The following is an 18,085-nucleotide window of genomic DNA, read 5'->3' as shown; positions in this document are numbered from 1 at the left end:
AGACAGTTCTATATAATATCCTTTAAGTCAAATATGGGCAAGAAATCAAAAGAACCAGTCAAATAAGGTAAACATAAGTCTAAAATCTGAGAAAGGTCATTGGATGTGGTGACAATGTGCTAATTAATAACCAATGGTAGAAACAGCTTCATTAGAGTATTGAAGTGGAAACCAACCTGAGAAACGAGGGGATGAAGAGCAAGCAAAGGAATTAAGGGGTAGACCATCATTTTCACTCCTTAACTCTTTGGAATATAGACAGTTCTTTCAAGAAGGTGGACATAAAAAGAGAAAATAGTGCTAAGAGAATTTGTTTCTATAAGAAAATGTCTCACGAGCATGCTAGTAGTCAAGAGGTTTAGAGTGCTCATCAGGGGAAAAGGCGAGACTGAAGATGCTCAAGAGAGGGCAGTGAGCCCAAGAATGCGTGAGGACTTGTTGTTCTGGTAAGATGGAATAACTGGAACTGGTTTACTCTCCCATCTAAAAGAAGAAGAAGAACAACAACAACCAGCTCATGAAATATACAAAACAACAATTTTCAAGCCAGTAAATACAGTTATCCTTGAGAGATGAAAAACAAATGAGATGTGCGCTGTGATTGTCCCAGCTTAATGCCTTGAGAGTTCCCAGGCTGTGGCACAGTTCCAGAGGGAACTGAGGTGGTGCTCAGTGAACTCCCTGCATTGAAGAGATGAAGCTGAGAGCAAGGGGAGACCAAGATGGCTAAGGTCCATAGAATCGAGTACCAGAGAAAAGAGTTGTACAGAGAGAGAACACTAGAGATTTTCAGAGGGTCTCCTTGAGTATTCAGCAAAATATTCAATCCATGCATGTGAGGAAACTTCCGAAGGCCAGGGCAAGAACCATCTTAAAGGACTAGAGGAAACAGTGGTTGGTGTTCACACAGGGCTGAAAACTATGCCTGTAATCACCAGATGGACTGGGAAACTTATAACTCACCAGGAACTGGGTAGAGTACTTGGCAAGGTCAGCCGTAAGTGGAGTTCTACTCTGGACTCACATGACAGATAGTATTAGCCAGTCCCAAAACCTCAGATGGTTGTCTAGTAATGGTAATGCATCTCAGTACAAAGCTGTATAGGATTTAAAGAAAAAATATTCATCACTCAACAAGGTAAAATTCACAGTGTGTGACAGTCAGTCAAAGATTATCAGGCATGGGAAGAGGCCAGAAATCATGATTCATAATGAGAATAATCATCGAATTGGAACTGAACCAGAACTGATATAAATATTAGAAGTAGCAAAGGGGGTCATTAAAACTGTTATTATCACTGTATTGTATCTGTTCATAGAGACAATCTGAGAGAGAAAAAATTGCAAAGAGCATCCAGTGAGCTGTGGGACAATTTTAAACCTAAGCTAGGGTAATTTGAGTCCATGAAGGTGAGTGGAAAGGGACAGAAAAATATTTGAAGAAATAATAGCTGAAACGTTGTCACACATGAAGAAAACTCTACACCTACAGATCCAAGAAGCTCATTGAACCCCAAACAAAAGGAACATGAGCAAGGCTGGGCACAGTGACTCATACTTATAATTCCAATACTTTGGGAAGCTGAGGTGGAAGGATCACTTGAGGCCAGGCATTTGACACCAGCTTGGGCAATATAGTAAGACCCCCATCTCTACAAATCAATCAATCAATCAATAAATTAGCTACACATGTTGGTGCTCGCCTGTAGTCCCAGCTGCTTGTGAGGCAGAAGTAGGAGGATTGCTTGAGCCCAGGAGTTTGAGGCTGCAATGAGCTGTGATCATACTGCTTTACTCCAGCCTGGGTGACAGAGAGAGAGACCCCATCTCTTGGGGGAGAAAAAGAGAGAGAGAGAAAGAAACATGAATGTAACTATACCAAGGCACATCATAATAAAATTGTTCAAAATCAGTGATAAAGAATATGGATGTTTAATTTTATGTGTAACTGGCTGGGTCCCAGTGCCCAAATATGTAGTCAAACATTAGACTGGATGTTTCTATAAGGGTAGTTTGGGATGAAATTAATACTTAAATCTACGGATTTTGACAGATTGTCCTCCATAATGTGGTTTGGCCTCATCCAGCTAGTTGAAGGCCTGAATAGAATAAAAGACTTGCCTCCCTGGAACAAGAGGGAATTCTTTAGTAAATGACCTTTGGACTTGAACTGCATATTGATTCTTTCCTGGGTCTCCAGCCTGCAAACCCAAGCTTCAGATTTTGGATTTACAGCAACTATAATTGTGTGAGCCAATTTCTTAAAGTATTTCTCTGTCTCTCTCTCTCTCTCTGTATATATATTATGTATATATTATATATAGATAGATATAAATATATATCATATATATCTATATATGATATATAGATATATATTTATCTCTATAAATTTCTATATATAGAATATCTATATATAAATATATCATATATAGAGATATAAATATATCATATATAAATATATCATATAGATACATATCTCTCTATATCTATATATGATATATCTATACATGCACCTATATGTACATATAAATATACATATAAACACACATCCTTTTGGTTTTTTTTCTCTTGAGAACAAAGTAGTACAAAGAACATACCTTAAAAGCAGATAAAAGATGTTACATGAGTAAGAGTAAAAAAAAGGATGGCATCACATTTTTTCACTGGAAAAATGCGGGTAAGAAGACATTGGAGCAGCATCCGAAAGGGAAAAAACTGTCAACTAATATCCAGCAAAAGTCTCTTTTAAAAAGAAAGTAAAAATAAAGACTTTTTCAGATATACAAAATCTGAAGGAATTTATTGCTAGCAGATAAGCATTATAAGAAATGTTAAAGGAAGTCCTTGAGTCAGGAAAAAAATGATACCAGATGGAAATCTGGATCTATATAAAAGAATAAAGAGTGATAGAAATGCAAATTATATGGATAATTATATAAGATTTACTTCTTTTTATTTAAATATCTTTAAGTGGTATCTCTTTAAACAATTGTAATAACCGCATATTATGGAGTGAACAACATGTAAAAGTAAAATGCCTAAGAAAAATAGCATAGAGGTCATGGGGACAAAGGGAAGTACAATATTGGAAGATTCTTATACTATATGTGAAGTTGTATACTAACACTTGAAGGTAGACTGATTAAAGATGTATTATAAACCCCAAAGTAACCACTAAAATAGCAAAACAAAGAATGAGAACCAAAAAAGCAACAAATGAGATGAAATAGAAGTATGGAAAACAATCCAAAAGAAGGCAAAAAAATAAGAAAAGGGGAATAAGAATAGATGAAACAAATAGGAAACAAGTAGAAAGATGATACAGTCAAACGTAAACATCAATAATAGTATTAAATATAAATGATCTAGACTCCTTAATTAAGAGACAGAGATTGATATAATAGGTTTTTTTAAAAAACCAAGCCCCAGGCCGGGCGCGGTGGCTCAAGCCTGTAATCCCGCACTTTGGGAGGCCGAGACGGGCGGATCACGAGGTCAGGAGATCGAGACCATCCTGGCTAACAAGGTGAAACCCCGTCTCTACTAAAAATACAGAAAACTAGCCGGGCGAGGTGGCGGGCGCCTGTAGTCCCAGCTACTCCGGAGGCTGAGGCAGGAGAATGGTGTAAACCCGGGAGGCGGAGCTTGCAGTGAGTTGAGATCCGGCCACTGCACTCCAGCCTGGGAGACAGAGCCAGACTCCGTCTCAAAAAAAAAAAAAAAAAAAAACCCAAGCCCCAACCAAATATTGACTTTAAGAATCAAACTTTAAGTATAAAGACACAAATAGGTTAAATATAAAAAGGTGGAAAAAGATACATCATGCTAACACTAGTCCGAAGAAAGTTGGGGTAGCTATGTTAATATTAGACAACGTAGATTTCAGAGAAATGAATAAGGCTGGGGATAAAGAAGTTCATGATGAAGGGATCATTTAATCAAGAGACTGTAATAGTATTATACATTTATGTACTTAACAGAGCTTAAAAATATATGAAACAAAAAAAAAAGATAGAACTGCAGAAAGAAATGGACAAAGCCACAATTATAATCAGCGACTTCCATTTCTCTCAATAATTTATAGATTATGTGGGAAGAAAATCAGCCAGTACATAGTAGCCTTCGACAACACTAACAGCTAACTTGACTTGATTAACATTTTATAAAATACTCCACCCAGCAACAGAAGACATTATTTTCAAGTACACATAGAATATTTGCCAAATTAGACCATAACCTGGTTTATGAAAACAAGTCTAAATAAGTTTAAGTGGCTTCAAGTTATGTTCAGTATGTTCTCAGACCACAATAGAATTGCATTAAAAATCAATAACAAGAAGAAAAAAAATTCTCCAGTATTTGGAAACTCACTTACTTCTAAATGACCCATGAATCAAAGAAGGTATCAAAAGAGAAATTTTAAAGGATTTTGCACTGAATGATAATGCAACATACTAGAATTTGTGGTGCCTATAAAATGGGACTTTAAGGAAAGTTTATACCACTAAATGTCTGTTCAGAAAAGAAGGGCCTCAAATCAATGACCTCAGCTGTCACCTTAGGGAACTAAAAGAAAAATGGATTAAACCCAAATAAGCAGAAGAAAATGAAGATCAAAGTGGAAATCAATGAAATAGAAGAGCCATAGAGAAAATTAGTAAAACCAAAAGCTGGTTCTTTGAGAAGGTCAGTAAAATTGATAAAACTCTAGCCAAACTGATCAGAAAAAATAAAAAAGACACAAGTAATCAATATCAGGAATAAGAAAGGTGACGTCAATGTAGATTCTATAAATAGTAAGAGGTTAATAAGGGAATATCATGAACACCCTTATGCCAATAAATCTGACAACTTAGAGAAAATGGACAATTTCCTTGAAGGACAAACCATCAAGTCTCAGTCAAGAAGAAATAGAAAACCTCGATAGACCTATATCTGTTTAAGAAATTGATACCTTTTCTTTCTTTTTTTTTTTTTAAGTCTAGGTGGTTTCACTAGTGAATCCTACCAAACATTTTAAGGAGGAAATACTGCCAGTTCTTTACAGTCTCTTCCAGAAAATTGAAGAGGAGGGAAAAATGCCCCAACTCCTAAGACCAGCATGAAGCTGATACCAAAACCACACAAAGACATTGCAAAAAAAGAAAACTGCATGCCAATAGCCCTCATGGACACAGATACAAAAATTATAAGCAAAAATCTACCAAATCAAATTCAACAATAATATTTTAATAGGATAATATGTCATGACCATGTGACATTTATTCTAGGAATGCAGAGTTGGTTGCACATTCAAAAATCAACTTAGTTCACAATATCAATAAACCGAAAGATGAAACTGATCCTGTGAATATATGCAAAAAACAAAAAGAAAAAAATCTCAGCATCAATTTTTGACAAAAACTCTTAACAAAGTAGGAATGGAAAGGAATTACCTCAACTGTTAAAGGGCATCTGTGAAAACCCTACAGCTGTTGTCACAGTTAATGGAGAAAGACTGAATTGTTTCCTGATCAGATCAGGAGTAAGACATGGATATCTGTTCTCACCACATCTATTCAAGATTGTGGTAGAGATTCTAGCCAGTAAGTCAGGCAAGAAAAATAAATAAAATGGTTTCATTTTGGGAAAGAATAAATAAAAACTTACTTGTTGATGGCATGATTGTTAAAGTAGAAAATTTAATTGAAACTACAACTCTTTGCTATAAACCGGAGATGGTTGATGTGAATTAGAACTGATAGTTTTAGAGATCTGAAAAACTGTCAAAAACTTAGAGGATAGCTTTGGCTATTAGTTTTAAGAATGTTACCCATAAGAATAGAAGCAGATAGGGTGTGGTGGACAACTGTTAGCCAAATATTGAGTTCATTCAGATAGATGAACAAACTCCCTGAAAATTGGTAGGTCGGAATGCAGAGGTCCACATATAAGTAAACGTCGTAACTCAGGTAGGATGTTATTAACAAGTGGCTACGATGAAGTGTTCTAAAAGCATAGAAGGAAGCAAAGTTTGTGCTGAGAGGCGCTGATAAGAGAAGGAAAAGCTCTGTTTGCTAGTGTATGGAGGGAGAAAAAGTGTGCAGGGAAATGCTGGAGCATGGAGAAGACTTCTTAACAAAGGTAAGGTTCCATATGATTTGCTGAGAGGGCTCTGTAGTGACAAAGGTAAGGCTGAGTTGGCCATGGGAGGCAGGAAGTAATGATGTCGGGGAAGAGGGGTAGATGCTTGTTCTTTGGGCCTGTGTGTTCGTTATAGTGAAAGAAGGAGGGCCAGATGTTGGAGAAACAAGTTACCGATGGTAGAGAAGGGTTCGCGGATAGGCAGCAGAGGAGGTCCCACAGGCTGACTTTAGTTATCAGGGGATCCACAACTGTTCAGTGCTGGAGTTTGAGATGGGCATTGCTGACATCTTCAAACTTACTGCCCAGGTCCAGACATCTTCAAACTTACTGCCCAGGTCCAGACATCTTCAGACTTACTGCCCAGGTCCAGAGTTCTTTTTATTGTTCATAGCAGGTGCATGTGTGTGTGTGTGTGTGTGCAAAAGTAAAGAAGAACAAAGGGGATGGAAGGAGGGTACTGAAATAAACAGCAAATTCCAATAGTAATAAAGGTAACTTGGAAAAGAATTGAGGAAGTCAGAAATCCACATGTGTATGTAGACACTCAGTGTGGAAGATGGCAGAATAGCTGGACTAGGCCTCCAGTGAATCATTCACAAGGAAAAGATCAAGGAACTTAACTATATAAAAATTTAAAACCATTGGAAAGCTAAAATTAAGATAAATATAAAAAAATACTGTTGGAAATATTTGCATCAGATATTACAGACAAGCATATGGCTGACCCTCTTAGGTAATTCAACCACCCTTACAAATAACATCTAGAATCTAATTGATACACTATGCCAAGTCTATAAAGAGATAATTCATAAAAAGAATAAATGGCAAACAAATTAATGGAAAAGTTTCAACTTTACCAGAAGTTTAACTTTACTAGAGAATAAATAAGTAAACATTAGTTTTATACTTAAATTTACCAAAATCTGTTTCTTTATGAGATGAGTCAGTGCTGATAAGACTGTAGTGGCATTGGTATGCACATGTATTACAGGTGACATTATGGTTGTTACATTATGACTGTTATGATATCCCTTTTCTTGGAAAGCATTTTTCTTGGAAAGCAGTTTTTCATATAAATCACAAGTTATGAAAATGAAAATGTTCCCAGACATAGTAATTATGCCACTGGCAATTTATTTTAAGTAAGTAACTTAAGGGAAACTATATGCACCAAGCACTTTCTTGCAACATTTTGTATTGTAACTAAAACTTTAAGATAGTTTAAATGCCATACAACAAGGAAGTTTGTTAATTACATTATGGTAACTTGATCAAAATAATTATAGATTAGAATAATATATTCAGTCTTCTATTTAAAAATTAAAAATTAGATTTACATTTATTTTTGAAATTAAACCATGGAAAACTATGCATTTGAATAAAAAAACTGGAGAAAAACTGTAAGAGTAACAGTGTACTTTATTGATGTGATTGAATTATGGGTAAAACTTTTATTCTTTTAAATTATTTCTCTATGATGTTTTGAAAATATAAAGCCAATTAAAAATGAAATATTTATTGAAGAGTTTTGAACATTGGAAAAGAGAGTCTACTTTCAGAGTTGGTTTCATAAAATGAAAACATATGAGAAGGATGTTTAATTTCAGCAAGGCGAGAATGTCTGCCTTTTCTTCAGAAAGAGAATTCAAACTTTATTGGTTTATTAACTTCAGCAATTTTTCACCTCTGACATGACATAATTTTTAAAAGATACTTAAATTGTCAAAACTCAAAGAGCCAAGAAATCCTCCAGAGAGCAGGACCTGTTGGTGAGGAGAGAAAAATTGAGTAATTTGCACCTTGGTCTGGAAAGAAAAGTGAACTCTATCCAGACTGAATTCCTTTACTGTATATATGAGGAATTTGTTGATAAGAGGGGTTGTTAAACTGTAGATGACATAAATGTTTACTATTTTTTTAAAGCAGAGGAATGGAATCTAAAGGCTTAGGGTAATATATTGATGCTAGATGGAGAATAACCTAGAGAAAACTGAACACTTTGAATTGAAAAAGGTTGAAAACATCTTCTAGGGATATGTACCATATTTGAAAAAGATTGAAAATGTTCATGAAAATTTGAAGAAGACATTTAAGTGACTTCAGTATTAGCTTCAAATCCGTTAAGCCAACAAGAGAAACAAGTTAGAAAGTCAGATTTTGATATCTTTTAAAGGATTGTGTTTTATAAATGCCAGTAGATTAAATTTCCTTTTATGATGTTGAAATCATAGTTAGAAGAATTTCGTTAGTCTGTTGTCCAAACATCACAAAACTGCCGTGGCATAAATCATGCCCTTGGTCCAGGTCAAAGCCACCAGGTCTGTAGAATGTCTTTCCCTTCAGCAATTCTTAGAGTGACCCAGGAATTTCAGAAGCACACAAGTATCTGTGTGCATGCACTCAGACTGCAGGGAAGGGGAGGAGGGTTCAGTCTGTAGGTCCAAGTGAAATACTTGTGTGTTCCACACAGTGAATAAAAATAGACTAACCTTCCTCCCAAAACTAATTTTGTTACAATTCCAGGAATGCTTTCAGTGCATGAAAAACTTCAAATTCATCTTTCTTGTCTCACAGGTTTTGTTGGATTTAAGGATTGCAAAACAAAGACTGAAAGGCTATGCAAACAATTATTTCCCCAAAGAGTTACTAAGTCATATATTTATTAAAAATTTGTGGGGTTAAATCTTAGGGGAGGTTTCAGTCTTACTAATGTAGCTTAGATGGGCCAGGAAAAAATGACTGCGTAACTTAGGCTTCAGCCATCAAATTGTTTGAATGGAGCCTGGGGAGACTTACCCATGAAGCCTTCAGCCAAATACTACAGGCCATTGATGATTGACTCAGTGGTTACTTTTATTTCCTCCTCCTTGTTTAATATGAATAATGGAATCCTAATTTTAGAGGAAATCTCAAAGAGCCAATTTAGTCTTCATTTTGCAGATGAGGAATTCAAGGCCAAGGCAAGACAAAACTATGGCTGGTGAGTCTAAGAGCTGTGGCTCAGACTCCTAGGACAGTCCCTTGTCATGTTAGCACACTGACACCCTGAAGATAGCAGCGTAGGACACTTCTTGTTTGAATAAGCCAGAGAGTAGTTCCATTGTCATGGATGAGTCAGTTGAACATTTTCCCTCCCTCCTAAGTTGTTGATTTTATTATTTCTATAAAATGTACATTCTAAACTCATGCTATTATTTTTATTTCATTAAGAAAGCAATGTCATATAGACCTGAAAACCCTTATTTGGGTTTCTTGTGTTGGGTTATTTATAAACAGGGAGGACAGTAAATTAGTGGGTTTATTAGGCACATGTGAATTTGGCAAGTTGACCTCACCAGTATTTAGGCTCAAAATTGGACAAAATGGTGTGAATCTCTCAGTTTGTTGGTATATGGAGGAGACACTACAGTGTAGGGCTCTGGTGATGAGACCTGGTTTTAAGTTTTGAATATAGCAGTTAGTACTTTTTTTTTTTTTGAGAGAGTCTTACTCTGTTGCCCAGGCTAGAGTGCAGTGGCCTGATCTCGGCTCATTGTAACCTCTGCCTCCCAGGTACAAGTGATTCTCCTGCCTCAGCCTCCTGAGTAGCTGGGATTATAGGCACCTGCCACCGCACCCAGCTAATTTTTATATTTTTAGTAGAGATGGGGTTTCACCATCTTGGCCAGGCTGGTCTCGAACTCCTGACCTCGTGATCCACCCTCCTCGGCCTCCCAAAGTGTTGGGATTATAGGTATGAGCCACCGCACCCGGCCAACACTTAGTACTTTTGGCAAAGCACTTAATGCCTGTAAGCTTCACTTTCTTCTTAGGACAGTAGTACTGATATTAACTTTAGGATTGTTATAGCAGCTAAATTAGGAAATAGATATTAATACTTAGCGTATTAAGATCCTATTGTGTGCCAAGCACTGAACTATAGGATACACTAGCTTGTTTCTTCATTATGGATGCTTGCAGTCTAGCCAGAGAGCAAATATAAAACAAATCAACCGACATGTAGTTACAACTGTGAAAATCACCTAGGAGGGGACTGAATACTGAAAGAATATGGACTCAGAAAAATCAGTCTAGTTCGAGGATACCAGAGAAAGCTTCCCTGACAAAGTAGCTTGCTCAAAGTCAAACAGTTAATAAATGGAAGAGGAAGAATTTGAACCCAGACTTTCTTCCTATAGAGCAAATGCTGTCTGGTAGCTTTTATTCCTCAAAGCAACTCTTTGAGAAAGGTATTTTGATGGTTTGACCTTTGGTGTCCCTCCTAAGTATTATATTAATTCTCCCCCTTGGCCTCATCCAACCTGATGTAAAGGAAAAAAAAATAGTCTAATAATTTCCCTTCTTGATTGTCCTTCTGGTGAACTGAAAGTATGACTTCAGATTTTTAGTCCCATTTAATCCTTTCAAATGTTTAGAATGACTAAAATAGAAAAAAACATTGTTTCTGTTCTATAAATAGTACATTTTCTTATTTTCTGGACTAATCAGTCTATCTAGACTTGGTCTTTTGAACATTAATTACTGAAGCTAAACCGTAAAAATAATACGGAGACAGCAACATGGATGACTGTGTATACCTTTGCCGTATAAATCTAACTACACGAGTTCTGTTTGGTTAGAAAACATTTATGAGTATTTTGTTGGGACATTTATATGCCTATAAATAACATTGCTGGGATACTTTGCTTAGTGTGAAGTTTTGAAGACGTTTTAGTAGTCACCTTATTATGAAGACTTAATCTGCCTGTTGGGTTAATAAACTTCAAAAGTTGTATTTGCACATAGGTGCAGCAATTTCTAGAAGGATATTACTTCCCTTTGAGAGCCTGCATATTGTCAGCTTTTAAGAATCAAAGCAGATTAAACATTGGAGGTGTACTCCATAACCGTTTTCTTTTCAAAGTTGAGGCCTGTGCCTGTCCTACTTCTCTAGAAAATCTACACTTGAGTTGTCCTGAGCATATCCGCTAATAGACTGCTTAATATTTGCAGAGAGCTTTTCATTTTGAGGATTTCACAATCATTGCCTTTTAATCCATATAACACCCATGTGAGGTAGGTAGATACATTCAAGTATCCAACTCTCCTGCAGGCGAATTTCTGTGCCAGCAGGAATATTATGATTGGTACTGACTTTCCTTAATTTCCCAGAGGCCAGACACCTGGAGAGGCTTTCCTGCAGGCTCAGGTACATGCCAGTGTTTCAGCCACATGGGACTGCCTCCTCTTTCCTCCTGCTCATTTACTAAGATTCAGTGACTTCATGCACCATTAACCATAATGCTGTGCTGACTGTGTCAATCTGCGTTAAGCCCACAAAGGAAGGGGTATGTTTTCGAAGATTATATTAGAGGACCCAATGAACATTTTCTGTACTTTCTGTGCAGCAAATTTCAGCTGTTGACAACTTCATCACTTCAACAAAAGTACTTTTCCTTCAATGGTAACTTTTACATCTCCAGCTACATACTTAGATTTATAAGTGAGCACCCAGAATCGAGTTTGTAATTATATTCAGGCAGGCAGAAAATATGTATACCTAATGATTAAATCATCAATGAAAAAGCATCAATGGAAACATAATGACAGCAATCATATATTAGGTGCTTATGGTGCACCAGGCACTGTGATAAACACAACACATATATTGTCTCAACCTTATAACACCCCTATGAAATAGATGTTATCATTCCTGTTTTATAGATGAGAAAGCCAAGCAGGGCTAGTAGGTTGCCCACATTCATAGAGCTAATAAATAACAGAGCTAGAATTTCAACCTAGTTCTGCCTGACTCCAAAGTCAGTTCTTCAGACATTATACTACATACTACCTTAGGTGGAAGGTAATGTACAGATTATTAAAGTACTGGGATAACATGCAGCAGAGAAGTGCAAAAGATAGGCTGGACTAAGGTGTGTAATGATTTCCTTCTTTATAAAGCAAAACAAAGCCATTTAAAAGAATTGTTTTTATCCATATAATACTTTATATATTTTTTCATAACTTACCTCAAATGAAAGACTCATAATTTGTCTTCTTTGTTAAGTTATTGAAAACCTGTTTTTTAATCTTAAAATTATACATGTTAAATAATGCTTAAAACCTTAAGTAGAATGGTTGCTCAGAAACTATTGATAAATTAACTTCTAGAAATTCATAGGGCTTTTAATTCAAAAAAGAAATATAAGTACATGGCAAAACATTCAAATGAAGCAAAAGAATCTTCCTCCTATTTAAAATTTCCAGATTCCCAGTTTTCCTGAGAGTCATTATTAGCTCTGGTTTCTTGTGGATCCTTCAGAAAGAATCAGTGTATCTATTTGTGTGTGTGTGTGCGCGTGAATGGGTACATGCACACTTGCATATGTCACAGCTGAATTTATTGTCTTGAATGGTAGTAAAGTTGTAAATATATGGTTAATCATAGAACTATATACTCTGAATATATTCTCATAATACAAATCTTGTATTACATGTATTATAAAATGATTGTGCATAAGTGGATAATTATTCTTGTACTTTTAAGAAAAATAGATATATGACATATTACTAACATAAATACTATGTAATTCTAATATGAAATGGTTATAATTTAAGTGCCTTAATTTCTAGGGTTGCTGAGTTATATGTGAGAAAGAATTATAAGACATTAACTTTAAGAATTAAAGTTAGATGCAGAGGTCCTCACAGATTTAATATTTTCTTTGAAATTTCTCTATACTTTCAAATGCCTTTCTTACATCTGATAAAAGTTGCAGAGTGACATTACATATTAAAGAATAAGGCAATATTTTGAAGCAAAGGGATAATGTTGTATATTGCCGTAATACACAACTATGTTTTTTGTCCGTTTGTTTTTAAGATGGAGTGTCACTGTGTCTCCAGGCTGGAGTGCAGTGGCCCAATCTCAGCTCACTGCAACCTCTGCCTCCTGGGTTCAAGTGATTCTCCTGCCTCAGCCTCCTAAGTAGCTGGGATTACAGGCGTGCGCCACCAGGACCAGCTAATTTTTGTATTTTTAGTAGAAATGGGGTTTCACCATGTTGGCCAGGATGGTCTCTATCTCTTGACCTCGTGATCTACCCTCCTTGGCCTCCCAAAGTGCTGGGATTACAGGCGTGAGCGACCGCACCCAGCCACAACTATGTTTTCATAACGGTAGAAGATAATATTTACTTATCAGTTTACCTTGGAAATTATGTGTTTCTAGTATAAATATCAGCTACAAAAAGTAAATCTTAACCAGCCTAAAAAGAGAAGATTTGAGCATCGTAAGTATTTTAATTTAAAAGTTAAGTTGCTAATTCTTTTTTTATGTTTTTGTTTTCTAATTTTAGGTTTTAGTATTAAAGCAGTGCCATTCCAGAATGCCATCTTGAATGTAAAAGAACTTGGAGGTATAACATTTAAAATCATTTCTATGTCCTTAATGTCTATTAATTAGGTAATACTGTATTATATGTAATTCAAACGTAATGATAACTTATTCTAGTAGGTGGTTCATTTTTATCTTGATTATATATTTCCTAGAAATATTTCCTTCTCTTTGTATATATTTTAAAAATTGTTGAAGAGCTCTAAATAACATAAACTTTGGGTTTTGTTTAATGAATCAAATAATTACACTATTGGCAATTTGTGCAGCATACGCATTTCTTTTACTTGCTCAAAAAATTCTTGAATAAAACATATGAAGAGAATTTTAATATCATCAGAAGATCAACTATACGGGGAAATGATTTGTGTTTTAGAGTAATTTGTGTTTATACTGCAGGTTTTATTGTATTAGGTCTTTTTAGATTGTATTGGTTCCGATAATAAATCTTTGCCAATAGGTTCTTTGCTGGCCAAGCACATTTATCGGATAGGCTGTACCCCAAACCATCCGTCACTCAGTCTTTCATTATAGTCTCTGTCTCGCATATTTTGTTGTGTTTTATGTTAGTTAGGGTCTTAACCCGTGTAAATAGATTAACAAAGAAATCAATCAGTTCAGTGAACCCACGAAATTCTCTAATGGCACGTGAAAATATTAAGTGCTCTGGAGTTCAGTATGGTATCGGTGAGTTTAATGGCTTAGAAGAGAGTTATCTTCCATCACTTTAATCACTTTGTGATATTGGCCTTACCCTGTTTTGTTTTGTTTTGTTTTGTTTTGTTTATTTTCCCTTAAGGTCATTCTTACTGTGACCTATTTTTAGCATGATGAAATTGTAACACCAACTTTATGCCATTTTAACAGTGTTTGGTACCTTCTTATTTTTATCTAATAAAGTATTGGCTGGTCTTTTCAGGTGTCTGTTTGCAGTTCGCTACATGTAGGACAGGTTCCCTTCTGCCAGTCAGTTTCCTATTCACTTTTAGCCTTTATAGCATTGATATATAAAATAACCATGATCAATACATTCCAATTTTTCTTTAAGACATTTGGTTTTGCCATTTTGACTCCAAAAATTATAAAACATGAATGTTCTTGTAATAATTTTTCTATGCAAAGTTTTTTAAATGACTGTGTCCTATTAGGTTGAATATTTTAAAGTATAATTGGACTTTTAAGAAAAATAAATGTATGGCATATTAACCATGCCATAGGCTTAAAACCTCAAATACAATGGTTGCGCAGAAACTATTGATAAATTAACTTCTAGAAGTTAGGATAATTTAATTCAAAAAAGAGATACAAACACCTGGCAGAACGTTCAAACGAAACAAAATAATCTTTCTCCTATTTAAAATTTCCAGATCCCTGGTTTATAAAAAAATGCTTTTTTGCTTTGTGGCTTCTGGTGGTTTATTCCTCGGTGACAATAATATTACCTATGGATATTTAAAAATCAGAGAACACATTGTAAAAGTCCATGGAATCAAAATGTATGGTTTGAGAATTGTATGGATTTTAAATATGGATGTTACTAAGTGTTTTATTTTTAGGTTGGACACAATGCTTTTATTGAACACCTTCCAGGTATAAGAAACTATTGGTTGGTTAATAAGGCATTTATTATATATGATGTTTACTTGGATGAAACAAACAGTAACTGTATGTGGACAGTTTTTATAAAAGTGAACACCAAGGAATTTGTAAGCTTGGCTCTGTGCCATCAAAATTCAGTACAGTGAAAGATCAAGTTAGGGGACTAGAGGTGGAAATAGGTCTGTTCTCAGGCAAGGTTTAATTTTGCTGAAAGAGCTGTGCCCTGACAGTTGCTGAAATGGAAAGTACAATGGAGAGGAGACCACAGGATTTGGTGGTTATGTTTTAGTTGGTACCTATTCTATAATGAGGTTAAGAGATGTAGGTAAAAGGCAGAGCCTCAGGGATCAGAGCAGATAACAGTCATTCCACGCTAGTGATACATAAGTTTTTAGCATGTGTTAGTATTGAAGAGCAAATTTCTAGCTTAAGCATAGATTCTTTTACCTCCTCAACTTTAATAGCTCTGTTTCCAGTTGACAGAGTGTCTGAAAGAAGAGGGGATGTTCTGAGTAGAATCCAATTGTGTATCCTGTGTCACATGCTTGGGGGCAAGCACTTAAGGGGATGACTTATTGACAGCTCATTCACTAAGTCATTTCCTCAAATATTTTTTGAGACTAGGTACTAGGTTATGTCTCAACCAGGAACACAGGAGAAGCTAGGCTAACCCATGTAAAGTGTAGCTTTCCTAGGAGTTAAAGTGTATCCTAGATATGAAGGGGATCATCCCAAAATAAGGTGTATGTGTGTTTAGGTGGAATTATGACTGACTGAAATCAGGTTGTCTGAGAGGGAGCTGCTTGACTGAGAATTTCTGGGAGGAGAGAGTTAAATGTTTTAGGATCAATGTGTGAAGATACGAAGTTTTATTCACTAGTGGAGGGTTGCTCAGAAGACGGGCTAATCAGAGTTCAATCATATTGTCAATCAGAGAAAAATTCTGAATTCAGGGGAGGACCTCAAGAAGATAGGTGGTAAAGACAGAGATTGAGAGCCGGGACAGTGATGAATTCTTAGTGAGGAATGCCCAGGTAGTTCTCCTTATCCTAGGGTTAGTTCAGGAGAACAGCATGGCCCCTGTTCTCTCTGTTAATGTCCTTCCTCTGCTCTTTCAAGCTCTTTCAGATAGTTCCAAGACTCTTCTTCACTCTCCTTCCCAATCAAGTTAAATTTCTCACTTCTTCAAAATAGGGAAGCGCATAAATCTGTGTTCATTATCTATTTAGAAGAATGGTATGGGGTGAAGAAACAATGAATAATGGAGTTACACTCAGTGAAAGTCACTTTGGGGAATCTTAGTGACAAACTATATGTTTGCACTCACAAATATATGTTTATGTGTGAATATATTATGTATGTGTTGAATATATATTACTTACATAAATTATTATTTGCTGTTACCAATTTTCTGTTTTGTGAAAGTGTTTTTATATCTTTTTCCTGAAAAATTCACATCAGTTTCTTTTCATGTGGTGTTTTCTTACTGTTCACTTGATCATTTTACCACAATTAATTATGGGCCTAGCATGGTCCTAGGGGCAGAGAATGAAAGATCTAAGCACAGCCTTCATCTTCAGGGAACTCATCATTCAGTGATGGAGACATTCATGAAAAGAGGAATAGGAAATTAATGAAAATTTTGAAAATAAAGAAATGAAAGGGAAAATTAAGTGCAGAAGTACGAGGTAAATTATGACACAGTGATAGTCTAGCCCAGTGTTTTGGTAGGCCATTTCTGTTTTCTTATTTTAAGAATGCCCTGTTCTGAACTACCTGTCAAACCCTCCAGGCTGCAGTGATTATGCCTATCCTTTTGTGAAATTGGAGCTCTAAATCATCGTCTTCAACCCTTATTCCTTACTTTTCAAAACCCCTACCAGTCTCAATCTTTGCAACTTCAGGCCTAGAGAGTAGATGCTATTATTATCTCACAGATAAGATGACACTGTACATGATGATTTGACCACGGTCGTTTGGAGCAGGAGGTGGGAATCAATCTGAGCTCTTGTGCCTAACCAGTGCACTCTATAACTACAGCACTTCACCCAGGGCCTAGCACAAGGGAAGTGCTCCCACCTGTTATTTGCTGCTGTTTGTATCATTATTATTTGCATGATTTAAAGTCTTCACATGTTGGTTTGGTATTTTTTGTTGTTGTTGTTAACAGTGTGTTGATAAAACACCATTTTTTATTTTTTGAGGTGGAGTCTCGCTCTGACGTCCAGGCTGGAGTGCAGTGGTGCAATCTCGGCTCACTGCAACCTCTGCCTCCCGGGTTCAGGTAATTCTCCTGCCTCAGCCTCCCGAGTAGCTGGGATTACAGGCATGAGCCACCACACCTGGCTAATTTTTGTATTTTTAGTAGAGACGGGGTTTCACCATGTTGGCCAGGCTGGTCTTGAACTCCTGACCTCAAATGATCTACCCTCTTTGGCCTCCCAAAGTGCTGAGATTACAGACATAAACACTGTGCCTGGCCCTAAAATACCATATTGACAAAACACGAATACCTTGCTCTCTGCTCAAAAACATTTATAGGACTTAATCTCTAATTATTGCTGTTGCTTTTATCATTCATTTTCTCTCTCACACTGTCTTATTTAGAGATCTTTCATGTCAAACTCTTGCTCAGTTATGGTTCTTACTTCTGGTTCTGTAATCCTGCTCCCCTCCTTTGATTTCTTCAAGACTACCTTCTGAATCAAAGTCTTACCTGTGCTTTCCAAACTATCTAAAACTTTCCACAAACATTTCGCTGTTATATTCATTTATTCTTTGTAATTCATTCATTCAGCAAATATTTATTGAGCATGTATTACATGCCAGGCTCAGTTCTAAAAAGTTGTGGTGGTTATAGTGTCAAAACAAGCACTGTTCCTGCATAAACCAGGTAAAAGGTGCCGGGGAAGCTCTTGGATACTTGACTTCTCCTTCAAGTCAGCTATTACTTCCTAGAAGCCTAGAACAGATATCCATTTAGTC

At 36.1% G+C, this 18,085-nt stretch overlaps 1 protein-coding gene across 1 annotated transcript in view; it reads left to right on the top strand.

The window, feature by feature from the left end:
* Positions 1–18,085, top strand: part of ARL15 (ADP-ribosylation factor-like 15) — a 455,923-nt gene that overhangs the window by 147,998 nt on the left and 289,840 nt on the right. Inside the window, exon 3 of the mRNA XM_011939353.1 lies at positions 13,464–13,523. Coding sequence (XP_011794743.1) covers positions 13,464–13,523 — 60 coding nt within the window. The remainder of the gene's footprint in view (positions 1–13,463; positions 13,524–18,085) is intronic.

Source organism: Colobus angolensis, unplaced genomic scaffold (genome assembly GCF_000951035.1).
Source record: "Colobus angolensis palliatus isolate OR3802 unplaced genomic scaffold, Cang.pa_1.0 Scaffold180, whole genome shotgun sequence".
Taxonomy (NCBI): Eukaryota; Metazoa; Chordata; class Mammalia; order Primates; family Cercopithecidae; genus Colobus; species Colobus angolensis.
The sequence above is the reverse complement of the archived record's forward strand: the minus strand, read 5'-3'. Positions and strand labels throughout refer to the sequence as shown.